Genomic DNA, 24,954 nt, shown 5'->3' with positions numbered 1-24,954 from the left:
AACCACAAAAAGTAATACTTATTTGTTGTTGTTACAATTTTTTTTATATTTACAGTTAAAGTTTTCAACACATTTTACTATCATTTTCCGTACGCACTGAATCATTGCAGAGTCATGTAGGGGCTGCTGATTCAGGGCTCCATAACATTAATTTGTAGTCAGGAATAGAGAGTTAGACAACTCGGGCGAATGTGTCAAGAATCATAAACCTACTCCCTTATATAATTTTTTTTCAGTGATGTATGTTTAAAAAGAAGAATTAGATTTTATTTAAATATAAGGTGATAAATTGTCAAAGTTGGTGTAAGCCTAAGGTTGTTTTTTTTTCCATTATTGTTACTTTTTTTTTTTTTTCCGATAAACACTTATGGAAAATTTAATGAACATGTAGAGTGAATGGCTACTGAGGTCAGTAGAAGTTTAATTAAATTCAAATGCATACCAGCTGTAGTTTCAAACGAAAAAATGACCTCACCAACCACACTCCTGCAGTTTCCACCCAGTGGCTTTTCAATCAGTCAGCTTTCTCTCTTACAGACAATAGGAACGTTTACTTGTTACCAACGCTGAAACAAATAAGGGAGTGCGATGCTTAATTTGTAAATCAAACAATGCCGGAACTTAAATAGCAAAGTGAGAGAGGAATTAACTGAGGCCCAAACACAGATACTGAAAAATTTTGCTAAATTATGTTTAAATGCTTCATGTGTAATTTATCACATAAAGCAGGACCATGTATTGCCTGGTTATTTAGTATACCCCACAGTGCGTTTCCTCCTCCTCCTTGGAAAACAAGCGCTGCTCTAACTTTTTTGCCTCCACTTACCTTTTTCTTTCTTTGACTTTTGTAAAAAAGCAACACACCATTTTGGCATTTTGTATGATGATGTCCTGAGTCAGGAAGCCCACGCACTGTAGTCCCTTGTGATTACAAAAAACCTTCTGTAGCAATAATGCAATAAGCGTTGTCTCCTATCTACATTCTCGGTTGTTTTTCACTTTGCCTGACACAATTGTGCATTTATCAGTGTAATTGCTTGAGTCGGAAGCACTGATGTTGTCTATTAGGCGGATTTCTACCCTGTTAAGAGCGTAGAGCCTTTTAATGTATGACCCTGCTTGAGTGTACTCCTACACAATTACACACCAACCAGAGATTGAAAGTACTGATGATGCTGATGATTTGGCTGGTCAGGACGGTGGGTGATCTGATGGCAGGGATGATATTGGACCACCCTTCACTCTTCTGACAAGCCTTTCAGATGGACTCAGAGAGCGAAACAACAAAGTGAAACTGAGGTTAATCATTTTATTTACTCAGTTTTCTCTCCCCCCTTTTCTCCTCTCCTTCCTTTATTCAACCAAGTGATGGAGCTCGGACCATGGAGTGCAGGGGGAGGAAATCGATAGGGAGCGCATTACAGTAAAACGTATTGATTAGGAGACCTGTGAGCAGTGTGTTGGTCGCAGAGATGGTGGAATGATGCAATGCTTAAAGGAATTTATCCTTTGACTTTTACATTAACCTTTTATTGACTGCTTTGCCTGTCCATAATTAACACTCACTTTAGCTAAAGTGGTTAGTTTGAGCGCAAAGGGGCTCGGGCCCTTATTACAGTGAGGGCCGTGGAGCTACTGCCCCAGCCGCAGTTCAAGTGCACTGTGCTGCACGGAGGTACAGGCCTCTGTGGAATAGAGGCGATGGAGTCCTAGATACCTTTCGCATTAGCATACCATTTGAGCAGGGGCCTGCCAGGCTATAAGGTTTCAGGGCAAATTGAAATGAGTGATTGTATTGCCAATCTCTCTTGACCGAGCGCCAGATGGGATAGTTAGGCCCATATCTGTCTGGGGTTAATCCATTGGAACAGCCTGGACTCGCAAACACGTTCTCTACCTCCTTTAAAGCCCTCCCTTTCCAACACCACTGAACACACACATGCACGCCTTTTTGTCTTTGACCTTAACTTTAAGGTGGACTGCTCTGCCAGGGGAAAGTCTTTCGGAGGGCCTTGTTTGTACGCCACTGTGGCTTACACAGAATATCTTGTGAGAGCCCTGGAGAGCTTAAGGCACCTCGCCCGGTATTGACTTTTTGTTTGGTTCCATTTTAGCAGTCAGGGGACGGTACTCGGGGAAACAGTGGTAGATTGTGTAAAAGTGTGTGCTGAATTACCTTCACTATATTATCTTTGATAGTCCTCCAGCCTCTATATCTTTTATATCTCTGGTAAACCAGGAGCCTTCTGTTTGCGTACAAATGTTGCAAGATCCCTTGTCAAATAAATGCAGCAGCTCTGTTGAAGGTGGCCAGTCGGGGTTTCACGCTATGTAGCCTTTCATTATGACTCAGGGCAGCAGAAAAAGGCTGTTCTTTCATAGCTCTGCTGCATGAATACTTAATCAGACCAAATCAAAAGCATGGCTTCCTCTGGCCTGTGGTGTCCATAAGCCGATGTCAGCAGAATCGCACGGTGTGTATGTGTGTTTGCTGTCTGGGTCAGTTTGCACTCACACACTGCAGAGATCAGTATGCCATCCATGTCTTCATCTTCCCTCTCTGAAGTGGTGCTTCCTTTAATTCGCACCCTAAATAAATGATGAGAACATTTAAACACACGGCTCGTCGCAAAGCCCCAAGGTCGCTTAATCGTATTATTTATGAAGTGATGTGCTACATAATGGTACTTAGTGCATGTTAACAGATGCTATTATCAGGCCCTGATCCAGAACGCCAAAAGATATATTGGACAGTGGATGTTAATGCTGCTCCTCACCACCGTAATGCAGCAGCCGTTTAAAGGGCTAACCGCACCAAAAATGCAGCACTTAGGCTGAGAGCCAGTTGAACATTAAGTGGCTCTGGAGAAAATATATTACAACAAATTGTGGCAGCCCCCGGCTGTCCCCTAACAACTTTAACATCCCCTCATCCCATCCATAACTGACCCCCATATCTTTCTTTTGGTCTCCTTCATGCCCTCCGCTCAGTCGGTGGCCACAAGGTGGTGTTGGTGGTTGGGCGTCTGTGGATTGGGTAAAGAGATATGACAGACGGTGGCATAATGACTGAGTGGGGAATATAGCTGGCCTTGTGGCTCGGGAAGCACACACTACACAGGGAACATACAAAATGCCATATCCAGCCTCTCCCTGTTGCACCTCCAGGTCAGGGGTCACTCTCGTCTGTCAGGAGGAAGAGGGAGGGCAGATTTACAGTGACAGCAGAGAGCACAACAGAGTCACAGCAGTAAATATTTACACAGGTCTGACAAAAGATGTGGCCGAGGTCTGCGGGGGTTCAACATACTGTGGAAATTACAGATGACCTCCAATTATTAATCACACAACAATCATGCTGTTACACGAAGAGGCTGGGGTTTCTCACTGCAGCAACAGAGAGTGATGTTCTTATGAAAGCATCCTGCTGTGTGGGGCTATTGGTGAGTGTGAAATGAACAGGGCATTAATCATGATGCATGATATCATGTCTTATCATCACTTTTATGCTGTCACAGGCATTCATCGCTTGAGAAAATATGTTCTGACATCACTTTTCCTATTTGTCTCAGCTATGTTTGGTTCTGGGAGCTTTCCTGGCTTGAAAGTGTGTCAGTATTGCCAAAAACAGTTCAAGCGTTCAAGACAAGTGCAGGAAATTCAAATGCTTACAGTCTCTTTTATACAAGAGAGACAAAGACAAACTCCTAAGCTGCAAGTGAGATAGAACATCCTCCATTTATCTCCAGCTCTTAACAAATTCACTGTTGTTGAACGCAGCAGCAGAAAGTCTTCCAAGTCTGTTGCCCTGATGTGTGTTTCTTCCAATTAGTTCTGATGGGAGGGAGGAGTTAATGGCTTTGTGTGTTTCCTGTGTCCTCTCGCCTCAGGTGCCACTCGAGTCTGGCGCAGACGTTACCCCCCGAGGAGGCCCCAGTGGACCGACCCTTCTGGGGTGTGGATGACCCCGGCATGCCTCTGCCCTTTGATCTGGCTGATATCATCAGCAGAGTGGAGTCACTGCTGTGGAGGTGGGCTCAAAATAAATGTACACACTCACTGAATAAGTAWATTTTTTAATGATGGGCAAAATTGCCTGAGTCATCTTTTATTGCAGTAGCATAATCTCACACAAAAATTAAGAAATCCAACATTTGAGTGCATTTATTCAGTTGGGAAAACAATCTCATCTTAAAACCCTTTTTTTAGTGGTAAGGGATCCACGTAGAAAAAAATCTAAAACATTTGTTTGACTGTAACTGGAGTCGGGTCGGGTCAGTTCTTCTCACACACCTGCAGCCTCCAGTCTTCACCTCCTCCAACACTAACAGATTTTTGTGCTTAGTCTGTCTGCCAACTGACCACAACTAGAGAAGAAAAGAAGTGTTGGTGAGTATCCCGTTGAGATTTTGAGGGTGTTTTTAACCTCCATTACTCCCTTCAAATGTTGGTAATTTAAGTATTGGTTCTTCTACAGTCTAATCAATGGAACCTGAAAGAACCTGATATCTATGTCATAAATATGCATACATAAAGTGAAACATAGAGCCATAAATTATGTAAAAATTTCTAGAAAATCTCAACTTAAAGTTAAATACAAATTAAAATAATTCTACAGTTACAATCATTTTAAGGTATAATTCTGGATGTCAGTAATTGTACCAATCAATTATTTTTTAACATGGTATTTGTCCCAAATTCATAACTTAAGTTAAAGGTTGTGTTTTTCTCTTTTTTTTCATTTGGCTAATATGCAACAGCAATAAAAGACACTTATTTCATGGCTTTTCATACAGCAAAACTAGGTTTGCATTACATGTGCCTGCTGCTGTATGATTGTAATAATACACCAATTCAGCATCCATTTACTCAAGTGCTTGGCCTGTTTATTTAACACTTTTCTATAAGTTAATAGACCAGCTATTATTATTCAGTGTTTTACATAAATACGTGCACACAGACACGCAATAACTGATGTGATTATATTTAGAGCAGTTTGTGAACCGTCAATCATGACATGGAGACTGAAACGTACATGTGGAGCACACGATGTGGGAACAGCTGAAAGGCTTGCTCAAGGCACTAGCAACACAAATGGCCATTTATGGTCATTATGAAGACCCAAAAGGACAATTTAAATAAAAAACAAAAATCAAGCACGAGTCTTAGCAGCACTATTTCACTCTGCGCAGAGATTCCTACAGCCCTAAAAGTCTAACTTGAACTGGTCACTTCACATACAGCTTGAGCCAACAGACACACCTGCTTCAAATTGTGAACAAAATTATGTTTAAGATTCAAAATTTGAGTTTATTTTGTGTAAATGGAGCCAGTTCAAAAGTCCTCTACTTTCATGATGTCTATTTCATGTTTGTCTATTTCTCTTTGTTTTCAAATTACATTACAACCACAAAATAAAAATAAAAATGCGTTCCATTATAGATGAAAGCGATGCATGGCTTAGAAAACTGTTTTTTCAAATGAAATCAGAAAAGTGCAGCATATTTGTACTTGTACCCGACCCCAACTATAAGACAAAAAATTTTAGAATTACCTTTCACTCAATTTATGTTTTTTCTTGGTATGGCTCCGTATCAACTTTGCACAACCTAGTGACTCAATATTTGCAAACTCTTCTTTGATCACACAAAATTGAGCTCATTGGTTTTGCAAGAAAATGTGCATCCACTGTTGTTTTAAACTATAATTGAGAGCTTAATAAATTCAATGATTCCATGTTCAGCCTTAGTCTTTCACATGAATAAATATTTCATATTTATTGTTTTGTTTCTGTTCCATTAGGATGTGAAGGACAGATAAAGGAACTAAGGATGAAAGAAATCAACCCACCAGCTTCTCTGAATGGTCCCCACTTCAGTTTGAGGAGACTGACCACTGATGCTACATTTATTGTGATTCCATCATGGTTGGATTCCTTGTGATTGGGGCATCTACACCCTTTCCTTCTCTTTCACCCACCGCTTTCCCTGCCGATACTGGCATTCCGGTCGCTCCAACTTGGATTTGTCTGGGAGCAAAGACCAGACCACCACCTTTATATCCAGAGTAGTGCTTCAGTAACATGCTAACAACGCAGAGCTTAGCATTGAGCTACTAGTATCACAACGGTCTAACAAAACATACGTGGAACCTACATTTCAGTGTTGGCATACATTGTGTAACTATTTATTATTTCTGTGTACTCTGTTGCTTAATCTCACGTAATCCGAACATGCTTTTATCAATGGATCGACTCCTCGGTAGTCACAGTACAGTACATCCATATATGCTTTCTGCTTGTCTCACAGTGTTATGATACAGTATAGATTGGTAAGAAAACTCACTTTGGTCACATGGTATCGCATTCTTCACTTGTGTATAGTGTAACCCCGTTTTATTGTGTTCAGAAGTGGAATGAGCCTGAAGAGACCAAAGAGAGACTATGATAAGAAAGTTCTGAATGTCATCCGGTGGAAAACATGAAGAACGTGTCGTGTTTGTGGTGCAGTGGCGTGCTTGTGCCATTTTGCTTTGCGAATGTACTTTGTGTGTGTGTGTGTGTGTGTATGCGTGTGTGTGTACATTTACCAATGCGACTATACATGTGATCGGTTGTTGACTTGTGTGTGTGTTTTTTTTTGTGCACGCTCTCTCCCCCACATGCCTACATAAAGGCGCGAATGTGTGAATGTGATGGTGTGTGTGAGCCCTGCAGGACGCCTGCTAGTTGTTTGTTCTTGAAGACGAAGAAACGGGGAGCTGCAGAAGAGTCCCTTCTTCCTCTGCTCTGATGAAAGGCAGCTCTGATAGAATGACCCGGAACACAACCGCCGTTTCTCATAATTACAGCTGTTCAGTCGCTTTTAATTACTCTTAAAGCGTGTAGAGCACCACGTTCCCCTGTAATGCTGCGGGCCATCCGAGAGAGCGAGGGGAAGATCCGGAGCTTCTGACAAAATCCACTTTCAGAAAAGCTGCAAAAACGGGTTGAGGAAGAGGGCCGACCTCAAAGTGATTTAGCAGCTCAGCTAGTTTTATTTTTCTCTAATTCATGATGAAGTAGAGATGCTGTTTGCTATTAAAAATGCAAAATGCACTCCTTTTTTTACTTCTAAGGTTTTTTCCAAGATGTTAATGGTTGCCAAACGCTGTTCTTCTTACTTCTTCTCTTTCAGCGCTTTTTGTTGTTTGTTATTGTCGGGGAGATTGGTTTGTAGATCAGCAGCGGCGTTGACTTGTTTGAATCACTCTGTGCTCCCAGCGCCTCAGCTTGTATGTCTGAAGCAGTAGGAATGGCAGTAAATAAAAAAGAAATGTGTTTTATCCAATCGCCTGAATCCTTCTCATTTTTTGAAAGTTGTATTCCTACCCAGTAACAGCACACAGGTACAAACTGTTCATTACAAAAATAGGTGCAGACATAAAAAATCATGTTTCCAATCATATTTCCTAGCCTAAATCTTTTGAAACCAATACGTATAGTAGTTAACAAATGTATGCAGGCTTAGCCGATAAAAGATAACATTAGAACAATGTAACTTGTGTGCAAAAAAGAAGTCTTACGTTAGAACATGTCTCAAAAATGTACTCAAGTAAATGTGAATACAATATTGTATTTTTATGGAGTTCATATGGTTTTGATTTGTCGGTGTGCTGCAAACATTCTTGTGCAGCTCTCTCTTGAAAAATGGATTTTTAATCTCATTGAGACATACCTGGTTAAGTAAAGGTTACAGTCTCTGTACTTTGTGTTTGTCTATTGTAACGGGAACAAATCTGTAAAAGTTAAAGGGATCTGAAGCCTTTTGCAAGTCAATGACTGGAGAATATGTTCTGCTGATTTAATGGGCTACAACTTAAAACAGTGCCAGTATCTTTAATATTGCATCCCTTAACATTTTGCCATACTATATTTTGTGTTTGGAGAAACCTCCCGATACCCCTGAGTGAGCACTAGAGCTTATTTTCCTTTCCTTTATTTTTATCAGATAACCTGCTGATTCTTTTATCTCCGAGAAAAGCTGCTGTGTCAGCAAAAACTTTCCTCCGACTGACTCGTGGACAGATGGATTGAACGATGTCTCTCCCAGTAAAAGAAATGACGGCTAATATTCTCAATTGCACTTTGAGACCTCACCGCCCCGCCCTTTACCAGCTGCTGTCCCAGAGGTTGCTTGTGTTAACTACTTCCTGTAGTGGCTGAGTGACTGAGTGATGGATGAGTGTGGAGCATTCTCCCCCCTTAGGGGGCAACTAAAAAAAGGGGCCCCACTTGAAGAGACAATTACACGGCGCTGGTGAGAGCCACAGGTATGCATTGTTCTGACCGGGGTCAGCCGCCATCCAGCCAGCCGAGCCATACTCAATTAGGCCGACAATAGGGGCAGAGAGAGATAAAATAACCAGGTGTGTGGTGAGGAAAAGGTATCGGTTTAGGGTCAAATCCCAGTCAAATGTTCCAGTGTGCGGCTGTGGCGGTAAGGCTGAATACAGTTTAGATAAATAAAATAAAATCAAGAAATGTGTTTTAACTTACCTGTGATAAATATTTAGACACCACCTGCAAAACGTAGATTTATTATAAAATTTTGGTGAATAAAAATCAGTCAAGGTTAAATGAGGAACTACTCCAGATCTATAATGTATCAGGCAGCCCTGGTCACACTTTTGGTTCTGGGCTCTGTGCAGCAATCAGTGCACGAGCTACACACTCTAAAATGTATTTTGTATATACCAAAAATGAAGACACTTGTTAAAAAAATGTGCATGCTTGAGTTTTTGTAAGCTGATCCGCATGTGTAATGTATTTGTGTGTGCGATCATTGTGTGTCCAAGGAGTCCTGGCTGGTGTCAGAGGCCCCGGGGCCACAGAAGCAGCAGTAATTGTAGAAGCAGGGAGAAGAGCTGAAGATAGCATCGCAGCTCTGGGGCGGCTGTCAGCAGTGGGACGGCCTGCTCTCATTTGTCACCAACGCAGACACACACCACTCAGCACCAACAAAACATTGACTTGATTGAGTACATGTGAAGCAACACAAGCCCTAATGTTTTGCAACTGTTAATTACACTGAAGGTCATAAAAGAGGCAGAGCGGAGAAGTTTCACATCAGCATGAAGACTGTGCAGCACATAAAGTAACTGCTGTAAATCCAGCTAAAGGTTAAAGATCTGAATCACTTTCTGGGGCCGGTGCAATCTTTTCCTATTCATGTGCAATTTAGCTCGTAAAAGCTTTGGGTTGTTTATGCAAGATACATAAAAGTCTATTTTGTTTCTTTGCTAGATTTCTATTTATTAACCACCATAAAATTTAAATACTAAAAACAGAAGAAAAACATTTTTTATAAACCATAATTATGTGCCTTTTGTTCCGAAGTTATCCATGCGTTCAGTTATTTTTTTATTGCTTTGCCTGTAAGGTAGTTGTTTTATTTACGTGATTTGATCATTCTGTTGTGTGTCAAGTGGCTGAATGTCTGTCTCTGTATTACTGAATTCTGTAAAGTACTTTATGTTACACCTTACTGTATGAAAGTGCTCTACTAATAAAGTTGGATTAATTACTTGATCATGGAATTTTATCATACAGGAACCCATTTATTAAAGGAATTTGGATTATTATTTTTGACTCGACTCTTGACAGAGACCTTTTCACTTTTTAAAAAATATATATCATTGTCAAAAGAAGCTTGAAACAAGAAGTATTCAGTAAGAATACATATGGTACCATATACAATTTAAGGACTTTCCCAGTCCACCTGATAACCAGATGATAGATTTTTTTGAGGGTAGTGTGCAAAACACTGAAGTTGACCATGCTTTCCTTTGATGCCATGCAATGACAGTAAAACTATTTGCTTTGTTAGGGCCACGCATAATTGAATCATCTGCATCTCATCTAAAATGGATGGATCCACAGTCCAAACTGGCCATCCCAGAACATTAATTTGTATTTTATGTTGGCAAGATGCATTTAAACAAAATTAATTACACAACGTTTTTGCACCACGCTGGAGAAATTCTCTGATGAGCATTATTATTTTTATTAGTAGTATAAGTATTGTCTTTTTTTTTATGTTTCAAGAATTTATTTTGCAGAAATGCTACAGTAGCGCTAAAAACCAATAAATAAACATTCAAATACTCAGTGTTGAAACATACCTATTTTTGCTTTTACAGTATTGAAGTTGCAGGATGTAAGAAGCGCAGCCTATAGGCCGATAGAAAACTGATCACCACTGACATGCTTCCTTGCCCCCCGTTCATTCAGCATGAGAGTGAGAGCGAATTGACGGTGAAGTCATGTTGGTGATGTTTATGTAGTCAGAAGCCTTGCAGTTAAGCAGCTCTGATGAACACAAGCTATGGCGTGATGAGTGTGTGCACTTATTGCAAAGTGGAGAGGAGGTCTTCAGGGAGAAAGCCCTTTCAGATCAAACAGTAATCTGATCAAATGTAGAGCATGTTTGTGGGTCTTTGCTGTGGCCCTGGCTCTGGTAACCAGCCGCCGCAATATCATCTGTCCTGCAGGACCTCAGTCTCTTTATCTCACCCTCTTTCATTACCAGTCTGGAACGGCTGACCCATTTCTCCCATTCAATCCCCATATTCATTCCACACTCATTGATCTCTGCTGGTTGAATTTTCTACCACTGGAGTTTGTCTGAAAAGATGATCTTTGTAGCAGTTGCAACACTGTGGCTAGTGTAGAAACAGATCCCAGGAGCACGGGAGTTGGGATTCTTTGTATGCTGAACGGTCTGCTCCACTGGGTTATTTGATCTGATGACAAAAATCACCTGGCTTGCCTTGGGGAACCAAACCAAAGTCAATGTTACATGTCAGCTAATGTTCAGCTTTTGTTCTTTATTTCAGAATGAAATTAGTTGTACTTTAGCCAACTATAAAGCACAGAAGCAACAAAAAGAAAGTTTCTGATTGTGAATTCTCACTTTTACACCATTCCAGTCCACTGAGCCCTGTTTCTCCAAACCACCGATGAAGCATCCCCACTCACACCTGTCTCCCTCTCTTAACATTGCGAGACCCCTTATTGCCCCGCCATTCATATCAGTGGGATTAAATGGATCGTTTTCCAACGTTAGCAGCTCCTCCGCCGAGTGGTCTTGATGTCAGGGCCAAGCATAATTGAGTCATCTGCATCTCATCTAAAATGGATGAAAGGACTTTCTGATATCGTCAGTCCTCTCCCCATGCAGCAACCCACTAACACACGCACACACACGCATGCAATCCACACCTAGGACGAAAGAGAGAGAGCTTTTTATTCATTTTAGGAAGATAGAACAAAGGCAGCCAGAGGTAAAGGAGCTATAACAACATCACCAGTGGAATTAGAAACCAAAGAATACATTTATCAAAACGGTTGTACTTACTTACATGCAGACCTTGCAAAACTATTAATAATTTTCCACATTTTGTCACTTTATCTTGAAGTCTCAGACAGAGGAAGATTGAAAAATTTACAAATATTTCATAAAAAAAAAAAAAAAAATTATTTTGTTTTTTAGAGAAAAAACAAAAAGAGAAATCCCGTATAATTTTCCAGCCGCTTGGTAACTTTGCTCTAGTTTGTATGGGCTGATTACATAAAATCCCAATAATACACACAGGCTTATCAGTTGTACAAGTGTAGGAAGAATGTGCAAAAGTCCAAGCGGTATTTATTCTTCTGCAAGGCAATGTACTGTGTGCGACTGTACACTGCAATGAATTGGCACTATTTATAAAGCTTTGAGCATTTACACAAGATTTGGGAAGATGCTGTCATTTTTCTCCTAACAGGACTTTTTTTTTTTTTTTTTTCTCCGAAGCAGCACAGGAGAACAAAGTGACAGCTAATACTTTACAGGTGAAGCATTCCACCTGAAGGCAGCTGGGGACAAAAGTATCAAATTGTCTCCTTTCAACGTTGATGGCAATTAGAGTCATTTATTGTACGAGAATCATCACAGTGATGCATTTTACTTACCGGGAGTTTTTTTTTTTTTTTTTTTTTTTTTTTTTCCTTTTCAAAATCTCTCTGAGATCCTCCTCAGAAAACAACAAAAGGACGAGTACAAAGACGCAGATGGATCTGTTGATCTGCCTCATTTCAAAAGATGAAGACAAAGCTGAAGATGAAAGAGAGATGTTGTTCAACAAGAAACAGAGAATATAACCAGAAATGAGACAGAGAAAAAAATTGTGTAATATCTACTGTTCCTCGTCTTCTATCAGCATTTGAAGTCTTTCTCAGTTGCATCGGACTGCAAAGGCAATCGACCTCATCATTCTCTTCCTATGCTGCCATCGTGTTTAATATATCTCCAGGAGACTGTCAGAACAAAATTGTGAATATTAGGTCATTCTTAAGGATTATTTTATATGCAGAATCCAAGAGGCAATGGACAGATATGAGAAGGGAGGAGGGATTGCTTTGAAAATGGGGGGTGTGGGTGGCAGAAAGGTGTGGTGTGTTCGTCAGGAGTGATGCTCACCTTATCTGCTCCAACCTTGAGGATGAATTGGCAGCCACCCGCTTTAACACACACACTCACGCACACACACACCATCTCAGTAGCGCGCACACTCATATCCCTAACGCTACTGCCCCTTGATTGACAGCTCTTCGAATGAGTGTCTGAGTAGAGTCGGGCTCTGGCCCTCCAAGTAAGTGGGCCGTCAAATTACATCCTGGGGACCGGCTGGCCCTCCACTCCCCTGGCAGAGGAGATCTATTTATTTGTCTGTTTATTTGCTTGGTTTAAATATTTGGTGGGGGAAAATATTGAATTTTTGTCCCCCGGTCAAAGTCCCCCTCATATTTAGTTAATAAAGAGCAGAGGAGGTTGTTTGCCCAGAAAAGTGCAGGATAGGGGACTTTATTTAAGGGAGTCCTCGGAGAGAGCCGGTGACCTTCTTCCGAAGGAGGAGAGGTTTGTGTACACTGAGATGAGATTCTCCCTCCCTGCCTTCGCTAGCCTCTATTTTCCAGTCTAGATGTGTGCTTCCTCCCTTCTTCCTCCTTGCTTGCTGTCACTTTCTGTCCATCCTCGTCTCTGCACTTCTTTTTCTTGCTCATCTCTCGGCTGACTTTCCTCCCCATCTCTCTTGCCCACCTCTCTTTCTTTGCAGAGCCTTGCTGTATTTGACTGGAGCCTCTCTGTGGACTCCCCGGGCTGCATCCAGGTTAAACTCTTAATTGCTTCGGCAGTGGGTGGTTTAAGGCATCGGCTCACTGCAGCTCAGCCGGTCCCTGTGCACGGGGTTACAGGGGAGGAGAGGGGGGGGGGGTAGCTCTGAGTTTGGCTGTGAGTGTTGAGCACAGGGAGGAAGCGCTGCAAGATGATAAAGATTTATTAATAGATGCTGGAGACGACCTCTGACTGCTGCTCTCCAGCACGCTAATGCTGTGTGTTGGAGATGAGAAATGATCTCTACATGCCCCATCTATCTATCTATCTGTCCATCTGTCTTTCTTTGTTCTCCATTCTTCATAATATACTTAAATTAACTGCTCATACAATGGCCTAATCCATACATCGGCCTCTGTTGTATGGATTAGGCCATACAACTATAGTCGTCATGCAACTATAGTGACGATTTCTGGATTATAGCAGTCAGAGGAGCACTTTTCTTCAACAACTGTACATTTATAATAAAATTTCAGCAAGATTTTACTAAAAAAAAACAACAACTTTCAATTAAAAAAAAACGTAAAAGAAAACAAAAACTTTTCTTGATGCACAGTCAACAGAAAGCTTGTAGAAAGAAGCTAGTCTGTTACAAATAGTGAAGAGGATAATGATCGAAGAACTTAAACTAGAATTATTTATTTATTTTCTGAAAGATTTCTGTGCACTTGTAAATACCAAACTCTGCTGTTTTCACTTCAACAGACCACGTGAGACAACAGTGCAGCAGTCGTAGTAAAGGCATACACATACAATATATTTCACTCACTTCTCACTACATTAGACACACTTTTTCAACCACTTGACAACAAAGTGAACAAAACAACCAATTGACAAGCAGAAATTGTGTGGATTTAGGTGAAGTATCAGAGAATAACAACTCAAACTATGATTTTTACAAACCGGTTATGTAAAAATCCAGTACTGGCAAGTTATGACAACTAAGAACAGGAAGCGGTGAGTAACTGGTTTAAAAATGATGAAAATGTTTTGCGTTGTTTCATGGGTCTTCATTTGTGAAGCAGATTTCTAAATCTGCTAGACACCAACATGGGCAGATCATAAATTGGCATAAACAGCATGAATCTAGTGAGTATTGTACAGTGAGTAATGTCTCTAATCATATTCATCCCTCTTATGACTGCAGTCCATCATCTGGTGGATACCATCAGCAGAATAATGCAGCATATTGCAACCCAAGTTATTTGGGGTAATCCAGATATTTTTAATAATTAAGGTTATGTCTCCCTTTGTCTCTTTTATCCTGCCTTCCACCATTCGTGAACTATGTATGAAATCTTGCAAGATGTAGCAGGATTTGAGTATTTAAAAGTGGGGGTGGAGCCCATTGTTTGGTCTGGGAGAGCATGTTGTGGACAGGGAAGTTCAGGCCTGGCTGCTGCAGGTGGGCTAAATTTATATTTTGCTTTTCATTTTTGATTATGATATTCTTACCGATATGCCTTTCAGTTTCTAGATGCCTCTAATCTTTGGAAAGATTGAGTTTGACGGGCTTACAAACAGGAAGAAAAGAACCGGTGAGTGTTTATTTTATTTCTTGGTGCATGCTAATGCTAACATTAGCATGCTCGTAACTATCGAGCAAATTTGTTCAACACTATTTGATGAAAGAGATGTTTTTATATTGTCTGATGGTGCAATATTAACATTCAAATATTCTAGAACATTAATGAAGATGAAGAGTACTCTATTTGAATTGTCATTGTATTGGGTTATGATAACCAGTGAAGGAAACATGCACGTGTATTCCTGGGCTGGTTACTGGTGAAGCAGAACTGGACTTTTACTGCTTGTTATAGTCAGGATCTTTATCAGCATATGGACTTTTTTTTCTAAATAAAGAATTTGATCATTAACTTATTGGAAATGTTTGTGGTTAATGTAAAACTAAACAAGTCGTCTAATGGTGAAAGCTTATCCTGTATATATTGTAAATCATTTTTCCAACTATAATATAAACCACCTTCTGCACTATTTTTTTGTCCGGTGTGTTAATAAGCTCTGATCCTCCCTGAGTCGTATCTTTAGGTTTTCTGATATATTGGCCCTTACTTTAAACAGTTATCATCTCATTTTAGCGTGATTGCAGCATCATAAATGCTACAATATCACAAGGATTTGATCTGCAATCATTGCAATCTGCAATACATAACAAAGAATTTGCGGTATTTCTTTTATCCTCTCAGAGTCACCAGCTCTCAATCTATCAGAGCACCTTTGGGAAGTGGCAGAGAAGATGATTCATAGTTCAAATCTGCTTTGTTGTCGCGCTCGTTCAGTCATGGTAGCCTGTGGGGCAGTTTTGGAGATTTCGCCCAGATACGTAGCCGGTGCTTAAAAACCACACCTGATTACTCCAGTCCATCCTGGTCGTCTTCACAAATATCTTCTATGTCTTTTTTTTTGGAGACAAAGGACTTGTTCTCATATACAGTACAATCTGTACTGCTTCTGTAAACCAAGTCCTCTGTGATATCCCTCAGTGACTTACACAGATGGGTTTTTTTTTTAAATTATTTTAAGAGTACATTTTAACTAGGTTGCTAACACTTTACACCAGGAAAACAAATCAGTTATACTGTCTTTTCTCCTCCCCCTCTTACAGATAAACTGTGCTGGTGTGTCCATCCGTCAGGTTCAGCTTGTCACATACAGCCTCAACACATCTCCACATTGATCCAGGCTGCAGTTTAGTTGAGGCCCCTGCTACTYCTAATGCTGTTCTGCCACCAAAATAAAACCCGGCGACATGCCTGCTCAGCTAATCAATGGGATCAATAGTGCATTGCATCCTCTTATAAATATGTTGACACCCGTCAGGTCCTGTAAGTCAACTGTGAATTACATTTTTGTGCTGCCATGACAGTTAATAGAGTCAGTATACTGCTCGGTGTGTGACAAAATCCGGCAGTCGTGGCTCATTTGAGTTAATGCCCCCCCATCTCAGTGCTCCACCCCTGCTATTGATTACTGTTTAAAAGGCTATGGGTAGTCAATACGACCCCTCATCACCATCTGTCTCTATTTACTAATAAATAAAGTGGAGTGCATTGACTGCTTTGGCCTTGCCTGTAAAAGCATGCATGCTAATAAGCGTCAGGCCCCTGTAGACACAGGAGCAAGAAGGTGTGGACTTTCTTCCCCCTCACAATCTCTGCCTGGTGCTTTGCACGAGGCACAGAACTCCAATCATTGTAATTGCCTGCCGGTCTTCCTGGTGTTCAATATCCCTCATCAAACGAAATGCGTCTTCGCTCCGCCTGCATGGATTTTTTTTTCTCCACTCGTGTCCTCGCTGTTGTGTTGTTGTTTTTTCCTCTCAAGTAGTGTGCAGGTCAGCTTTTAGGGTCCTGTCTAGTCATTTGTCAAGACGTGGGCCATAAGCTTTGCCTCAACACACTCTGCTTTACTGATCAATTACTGTTCATACAGAGGGGCTCATTTTAAAAAGCACCCATAAAGCAAGTTTCATAAATGACACAATCTTTTTCCATCCAGGTTTTCGATCTGACTTTTTGCTGTATATGTTAGGGAATAAATTAGTCTTTGTTTTAATAAAGATGCTGTAGAGTTGTTATGTTATGTTAAACTGCATGTTTCTTTGCTTTGCTGAACGGCAAATCCTTTTTTTCTTTCCAATGAATGATTTTTTTCACAGAAAGTCATCAGATTTTCAAGATTAAGGTTTTTAAAGAATTAGTCCAAAATAATTACACGTCATTTAAGGATCTTAAGAAGAAAACTGGTCCTATTGATGAATGTAGTTATGTTTTATTCACATTAAAATGTTTACTTTAAAGAAACAATCAATAAAACAAATGTATCTATAAATTCCATTCGATTTAAGACTTCTTGCTAAAGTTGTTTTGACATTTTAAACACATAATTATTCTATTGTATACGAGTTAAGACCTAAAGTTTAACATTTATTAATATTCAATCAATTAATTATTACAGATTCTTAATTTCTAAGTTATAAACAATGGCCCATTCATATTAGGACTTTGATATATGATGATGCGCATTTACCATTTTTGGAAATGACAGTTGTCAAGGTCACTCAAACGCTAATATTTTAAAGCGTAATAAAGTTATTCTGTGGAGTAACATGGATTTTGTGACTTCATCTATAATTTAAAACATGTACCTTCAAGGGACAGGAGGGAAAAGCAGTTGAAGTAAAAAGAGCAAAGTTGTTTCTCGGTGTGTCCACTGCAATGGGTGAAGGAGCAAAAAAAAACAACAAAAAAAATGCCGATATTCACAAAGCAGATGCACACAAACACATTCCTGCGTACAGACAGAGCATCCATTTGGTCTGACACTGATTTCCTGAGTGAAGGCGCGCTGCTGATGTGAGGAGGCTCTCCAAGCTCAGCATAACACAGTACTGCTGTGTCAACTGTGACCCGAGCGACCCTGCAGGAGCTGGAGAATGGGCTCTGGGGTCGCTCTGTGGCTCAGGTGAAATGAGGGGTCAGGGGTCAGCTGTCCAGTGTGTCAGGCTTGCTGATCAGGAAGTGTAGCCTCTCACTTCAGGGAGTACAAAGGGAGTGTCATGTTTTGGATACATACTCGCACTCTGACATAAATCTTCCACGCTTACATGCAGCAGAGCTCCCTGCTAGCACACTGCCACAAGAAAGTGATGCAAATTATAATGCGGGAGGTGCGATCATTATTTTTAATGTGCAACTCTGAATATCTTGTGGAGTTTAATTCAATTTACAGACTTCTTGAACATATTTAGAACTCGACCTTATTTCTTCCTGGGTTTGTAGCAACATTACACACAGTTAAACAGAGCAAGGGCTCATGTTTGTTTGTCCCTACCCCGGCTCTCCGTCTGCACCTCTCTCCCATTGTAGACACATCCAAACGGACCCCCTACCTCTGCCGTGCTGAGGCAGCCCTTCCTTCCATCCTCGATCCTGAGTCTCAGGTTAGAGAACTCACTGTTGTTCTGAGCCACCCCAACATCCTGGTACCGCTATGAAGGGAAAACACTGGCGCTTCAGTAGGGTTTCCTTCCCCTTGGCTTTTTCTAAAGCAGCCTCTGCTGGCTGTCCGGATCAAACCGGCCCACAGTGTGGTGCCGAGTCCTCTCTGCAAACAAGAGGAGGCCCTCTGCATTAAAGACTCGCAGCAGGAGAGCCCGTCCTAGAAGTTTAACTTTTCAACAGCCTTGGAGAGGTAGTATTACAAGGACGGATTATTGTACGAGTTTCCTCCCGAGTTTGTACTTGCAAATGATTCAAGTTCTTTAAGTTCTTTTTTTTTATGAGTCAATATGCTGTGTATTTAATCAACCTGCTTTTTGCATACCAACAGACACAGAAACGCTGCCTATAGCAAAAATACTGACACACATGAGATGTTTAAACATCTGAAAAGTGCGGCACGTTTCCTTATTTCTCTGACTACTGACTCAGGAGGACGGCTCATTTCATGGCTATACCAAGACTTGTTGACTCCTGAAGGCTTTGTACATCAGGAGGCCGACATCGTTGCCAACGCTGCTTTTTAAAATTGTTAAAGCAAAGTCAAATTGGGTGCAAAGCATCTGTGGACAAATATTTTCAGGTATTGCTGACAATTCTTGTTTCAATCCAAGTTTGAACTAAGACGAGGTCAACAAAAGTGATCATGTCCCATAGTTTCACATCATTTATTTGGCTGCTGTGACACAGATTCTTCCACCTGAGCTCTGGATCTCTCCAGCTCCTCCAGAGTTACCATGTCCCTGTCTGTTGGCTGCTTCTCTGATTAGTGCTCTCATTTCTGTACCTATCATCACAGGCGGATGGCCAGGTTTGCAGTTATGCCAAACTCTATTAGGATGACGGATGGAACATCTGTGGATATTGTTTTAATCACCAAACCTGCTTTCAACACACACAACAATCTACAATTATTTACGCTTCACCTTTGTCCTCGTGATGAGGTTCGTTCACACATATTCTCCGACAAAGTTCTGAGGTCTTCACAGAATCGCGTTTACACACACAGGTGGGAGACAATGAGCTTAAGATTAGTTCAAGTTCAAGTGAACTGAACTTGAACCTGCTTGTATCATAGGGGGCAGAATACATACATCCTACATTACATTTGTCCTTCTCTGTTCACTTTGCAGTTATGTGCTACTGTGCACAACACAAAGGTTGATCCTGAACATAAATTCCAGGTAAAATACCTTGAAGCTTGTTGCAAAATGTAGAAAAGTAACTTTGAAAGGCACTATGTTCCTGTTTAAACATTTTAAAGTTCATTTAATGTATTTTTTTTCATCCCAAATTTTGAATAGTAGTGCATCTGTTGGTTATGCCAAAACCAGGTAATATTCTCAAATTAAAATTTTTCCTTTATCATCTTGCTGTTTAAATAAAAAACAGGAGATAGCCCCTCTTCTCTCTCCATCTCTCGCTTTGCTCCCCCCCACCTGCCTGCCTCCCTCTCCTCCTCTTGCCTTCTTCTTCTGCTCACTCTGTCCAGGGAGTCATTATTGCTTTGGTAAATATTTCATAGACCTCAATACCTTTGCACACAGCCACCTGCCAGCAGCATCCCTTCTCGTGGAAAGAGAGATCAAAATGAAAGAGAGCAAAGTGGAGACTGTGGAGGAAGGAAGAAGGAGTCTGTGTTTGTTAGATTTTTTTACTTTTTGCTGCCTTGTGTGCATTAGCATTTACAGTGAGGATGTCAGCTTTTTAATCGAGGCTTCTCAATGGACCATGTCCCTCCACGTGTTCTGGAGAACTTCAGGGTGTCGTCACGTTTATGCAAAACAACGTTCCGTTTTCTTTGGTCCTATTTTTCACTTTACCATGTTTTTTTTTTTTTTCTCAGTTTGTTTTCAGAGATGGCAGTGATGGGAGTGAGGGCGAGTCAGTCCTCGCTCAAGACGAGACACATAAAGAATACTAAGCCTCTCCTTCTTCTAACCTTGAGGAGCCCTGTAAGTGGCTCCCTCTCTCCCTCCCTTTATTTTCCCCTTTCGCTTCTACAGCCCCACCTGTTTTTGACCGCGTTAGAGAGGGGTCTTGCATCACCTGCAGTGGCCCCTCTCTTTCTTCACCTGCCCTGCATCTCTCCCCTCCATTCTTGCCTTGAAGAGAACTCAAAAAGAGCTGCGATTCAGAGATGAAATATTCAGCCTGGATGTAACCGCTTTAAGTTGTTTCAGAGTGGATAGCGTGTTGCCACAGAGCTTTGACTTCATAAATAAATGGTCAACAGCAGCTTCTTGGACGGCACTGCTTCCTGTATATATATGTGGCCAAGATGTTCGTGTGCCTGGGGCTAGGCCCTTCCAGTGAGTTCCAGGCCTTAAATATGGATAAGCTTTAGCCGCCCCTGGACAAACTCCTGTGTAGTCGGAATAAAATTGAAGCTTAGCTGTAGATTCTGACCTAGGAGAGAAAAGAGGAAAATCTTTGGAAAAGCAAGGCTGTTAGTGGTAGTACAATGAGAAAAATTTGTTTAGATGTGGTTCAAACTTCACGGATGTTTGTATATTCAGCCAGCCGGCCAGCATGAGACCTTTCAGACTGAAGCACTGCCTTACTATATTGCTAGCTGCCCATCTACGCTCACCAGCTGCTTTATTAGGTAGATGTCAGAAGCGATTGGCATGATGAACATCATAGCTGCTGTACATCCATGATGCAGAACTCCCCAAGATGCCCTGTTGGGCTGAGATGTTGTGATTGTGGAGACAACTGGAGCCCAATGAACTTTCATGTTCAATAATCTAGTTTGAAATTGTTTGAAAGCTTGCTGGATGTAGTCCTCAGTCGTTCTTAACACTCAAACCAGCCTGTCACAAACAACCAGGCCAAGTTCAAAGTCTCTCTAATCCCTTTTCTTCCCCGTTCTAATGCTTGGCTCGAACGTCCCCAACCAAGTTGTCTTCACCACCTCTAGGTACTTAAATGCAGTAAGACACTGCTACGTGATTGGTTGATTTGCTGTTTGTGTTAAACAATTTAGCAGCTGCATCTAATAAAGTAGCCGCTGAGTGTAGCTACACTCTAATCCTTTCTAAACTGGCCCCCCTCCTATTTTCCACCGGAGGTCCAAAGCAGCTCCTGTTTCTGTTGAGGGAAAAGCTTGATGCTTGGTTTCCTTTGAGCCTTTCTGTGTAAACTCATGTTCACGCTTTTGCCTCACAGTCCTGGACGTTTTAACCAGGAAATGAAATGAGTCTGTAACAAATGTTTTGGCTTCTGTTGAACTCTTTAGTGAACGGGAGCTTGCCAAACGTCCTGTTCCCAGTAACCTCCTGGGACGGCAAATTCTCAAACTTCAATATGTGGGGGAAGGTTGCAATAGTTTCTCTCTTCTTTATTGAAAATGCTTTAAAAGAAATGTTTTACAGAATTGCTCGGGTATTAGGATAAGGAGGATTGAAATGAAGGATTTCTTTTGTGAAGTCCATTTGTATTTCATTTCTGCAGATGGAGATACAGTCTTGGTTTAGCCAGGCCGCTTAAGGCATGAGCATTAATCTGTGGGTGAAAAGGCGTCTTTAAACGTGATAAAGACGCCCTTGAATACAGGTTTGGCCTCTATTGCTGCAAGTTGAGCTCAGGTCACGAACAATTTGTGACTCATTGATTTTGTGTGCGCTGCCATTTGTGTGTGTTACTGTGAGGATACGTGGCATGTTAAACCCTATGAACTCGTAGGCATAAATCAGCAATGGGAAGCAGCGTGACACAGGCTGTGGGGCCTTGCCGGTTCAGACTGGAGCTATTACGGGTCTGGTTTCAGGTGGAGGACATCAGCTGCACTGATCTATACTTCCCTGCAGGGCTTTGGAGATTATTGCTGTAAAGGAAGAAGAACTACAGAAGAAAACCTATTCAGGTCACCTAAATAGTAAAAAGTTTTTCTTCCCAATGCCTGTACGACACATGCTAGCTCCCGTGTAGCCTTTGCAGCGATAGCTTCGACAGTAGCGTACATGAATCATGAGCTGCATTCATGGATAGCTGTGTGCACACTCAGACAACATTGTTTGCTATTCTGTCTGTTTGTTGCAGATAGAGCCTGGGTCTTGTTAGCTGTCAGACCAGGAATCCACAAAGCGTTTCTCTCACTTATTGATGGGGATCCACTAAATTACAGGCTCAAACAAGAGAGGCGGCTGCAGAAAACAAGCCATGCAAAAGTTTCCTCGGAGCCCCTCATGTTTCAGCATTGTGAGCATGTACACAAAGAAAAAAAGGGAGTGAACGTCAGGAGGATTCCAGATGCGTTTTCCTTTATTTCACTTTCTCTTTTCTTTCGGCTGCCATTCTTTGGTCAGGCCCTGTCTGGTCTTGCTATTATCCTGGGGTGTTATCAGTGTGTAGCTGCTTCTTCAGATCGCTGCTGCGATAAGGGCTAAATAAATGGAATGCTTGGCTAGTGGACATAGGTCAAACCTTGTTTCGTCCCTGTTTTTTCGTGTGTTGCTGTGTATGTCTGCAGGGGAAGTGGAGGCTGCAGCACGAACAGGCTGTGCAGTCTAATGAACTTATTGATTTCAATTTCAGGTCTGTTCTCTCGCTGCCTGACGTTCCTGAAGCTTTCATCCATAGCTGGACATGAATTAGTAACTGTGTCTCTTGATCGGAGCGTTTCTTTTTTTTCTTTTTGGGCCTGCCTGTCTCGTCTTTTTGGGATGGGTTGCCATCTTGAAAGTTTGTGTTTTTTGTGTTAAAAAAAACTCAGGCGGTTAAAAAGGTTCTGCCTCTGTGTGAGTGTTTTCTGTGTGGCTTACACCTGTTTCTGACTGAGATGGAGCTAGCAAAATGACAAGCTGTGTATGTGAGTATATGAATGCTATCAGTTATTAGAGGTCTTTGGAGATGCTGAGTGATCTTTCCCCAAGGGGTTCAGGGAGCAGCTGACAACTGTTTGGAGATGTCCAAGTCTGCATGTGTGTGTGTGTGTGGGTGTGGGTGTGGGTGTGTGTGTGTATGTGCATCTTATACTAATCTGTATCTTGTGTCGCTTCAAATCTATGCATATATCTAAAAAAGGGGTGAGCATAGCACATTCCCAAAAGAAGTCCAGTTCATGGAAAACGAGAAGCCGCTGGTGTTTGGGACAGGAAGCCTTTCTAGGCCTGGCCCTAACGAGCACTGTGGGAGCCTCTAATGTGGACAGAGTACATCTGATATCCCTGATGATGTCCAAAACTTAAACAGTTAGAAGGTCCGGTTGCCATATGTAGATGTGCAGCAGCCCCTTGTTTTGAATCTGATACTCTGGGAATCACAGTGACGGGGGTGTGAGCTCTGGTCAGTTTTCCAGAGTTTCCACTGAGAGTCCCTTCAACAACCAATGACTGCAGAAAACCCAGAGAGAGAGAGACAGATAGATGTAAAGTGTGAAAGAGAATTGATGCTGAGTAGCACAGGTTTTAATAGGGCTGTCAGAGTCGTATTGTTTATGTCGTGTTCCAGATTAATCCATTCTTCCTTTATGAGCCGCTGCAGCCACTGTAAATTGCAAGCACGAGGCCGGTCGACTGCTGAGTTACGCCTCGAGGATCAGTGCCACACATGGGCGGAAAATAAATCATTTCCCCTGGATTTAACGCTGGGCAATACCTGGGCCCTTTGTAAATAAAGCCATAGATGTTTTTACACCCACCCGCCCCCTGTTTTTTCTCTCTCCTGCCTCCAGGGCTCTTATTGAATCTCAAAAGGAGTAGGAGACATGAGAGAATAAGAGAAAGCAGAGCTGAAGTGAAAGCAGAGCTGAAGTGAAAGCAGGCGGAAAAGATGGAAGGAGATTCCAAGCGGCGAAGGATGAAGAGACACGAACGAAGATAACTTCACCTAACAGACAAACGGAGAAAGAGAGAGAGAGAATGTAGATTGTGGCTGGGGGTGATGTATGATTGGAGCACAGATTCCCCGAGTTCTCAGGGTGTGCAGGAGATCTGTCAGACTGTCTAAACACAGGCCCGGCTGTGATCCACTGCTCTTTGGCAGTGTGCACAGCTTCACCAGCAAAACCAGCAGGGTGACCAGCCTCTTTTCCAGTGCTGGCCATTGCCCATGCTGCTTTCCCACTTACATCCTCCTTCCGTCTTCCCAGCCTGTGTTGCCCAGGCAGAGCAGTGGCCGAGTCTGGAGAGGCAGAAAAACAGAGAGACAGCAGGAAACAGAGGAGGACAGAAAAGAAAGGCAGGAACCAGTTGTTCATCCTGACTTTTGCAGTCTGTCACTCCTAGACAACCAATGGCTGTGTCTGAAGTACTCTGTCAGGGCTTCATGAGAAATATATGGTGGGCTATGTGAAAATGTCTCTTCTGTAGTGTGTATCAGGCCTGTCTTTCTGCTTTTCTTTGCCTTTTTAAAATCCCCTCCCTTTCCTTTGTCAAACTCTCTTTATTTCTACTTTTGCTTTCAAGAGCTCAAAGTTTGCTTTGCTTTCCTGTGACAAAGTATTCCCCAGTTGTTAAATGTTAATCAATGGCATGCAGTCGGATGACACCAGAGGCTTCAGCTTTCCGTAGAAGAGAGAAATTCAGCTGGAGCTCACCATGGATGTTCATGGTCCACAATGAGATCAGAGGTTCTCTGCCTCCCAATTTAACACTGTCTTTGTTCTCTTTGTAGAGTCCAAAGCCAATAATTACATAAATACAGCCATGGAACAAAGCATATCCTAATTCATTCTTAGCACAAGCATTTAACCTATCCATTATTCATATCTCCAACAATGCCAGGGGGCAGAA

The 24,954-nt window shown here is 41.7% G+C and overlaps 1 protein-coding gene and 1 long non-coding RNA gene across 2 annotated transcripts in view; both read left to right on the top strand.

Moving 5' to 3' along the window:
- fto (FTO alpha-ketoglutarate dependent dioxygenase) overlaps positions 1 to 9,568 on the top strand; it is a 139,815-nt gene extending 130,247 nt beyond the window's left edge. Inside the window, exons 9-10 of the mRNA XM_008405567.2 lie at positions 3,891 to 4,031; positions 5,803 to 9,568. Coding sequence (XP_008403789.1) covers positions 3,891 to 4,031; positions 5,803 to 5,809 — 148 coding nt within the window. The 3' untranslated portion in view covers positions 5,810 to 9,568. The remainder of the gene's footprint in view (positions 1 to 3,890; positions 4,032 to 5,802) is intronic.
- Positions 9,569 to 13,335: 3,767 nt separating this feature from the next.
- On the top strand, positions 13,336 to 16,806 carry LOC103462661 (uncharacterized). Its single transcript, XR_533372.2, has 3 exons — positions 13,336 to 14,601; positions 14,667 to 14,734; positions 15,823 to 16,806. It is a non-coding gene; the product is annotated as an uncharacterized LOC103462661 (long non-coding RNA).
- Positions 16,807 to 24,954: the final 8,148 nt, after the last annotated feature.

This window comes from Poecilia reticulata, linkage group LG3, assembly GCF_000633615.1.
Source record: "Poecilia reticulata strain Guanapo linkage group LG3, Guppy_female_1.0+MT, whole genome shotgun sequence".
NCBI classification, from domain to species: domain Eukaryota; kingdom Metazoa; phylum Chordata; class Actinopteri; order Cyprinodontiformes; family Poeciliidae; genus Poecilia; species Poecilia reticulata.
This window is presented reverse-complemented; position numbering and strand designations above follow the sequence as displayed.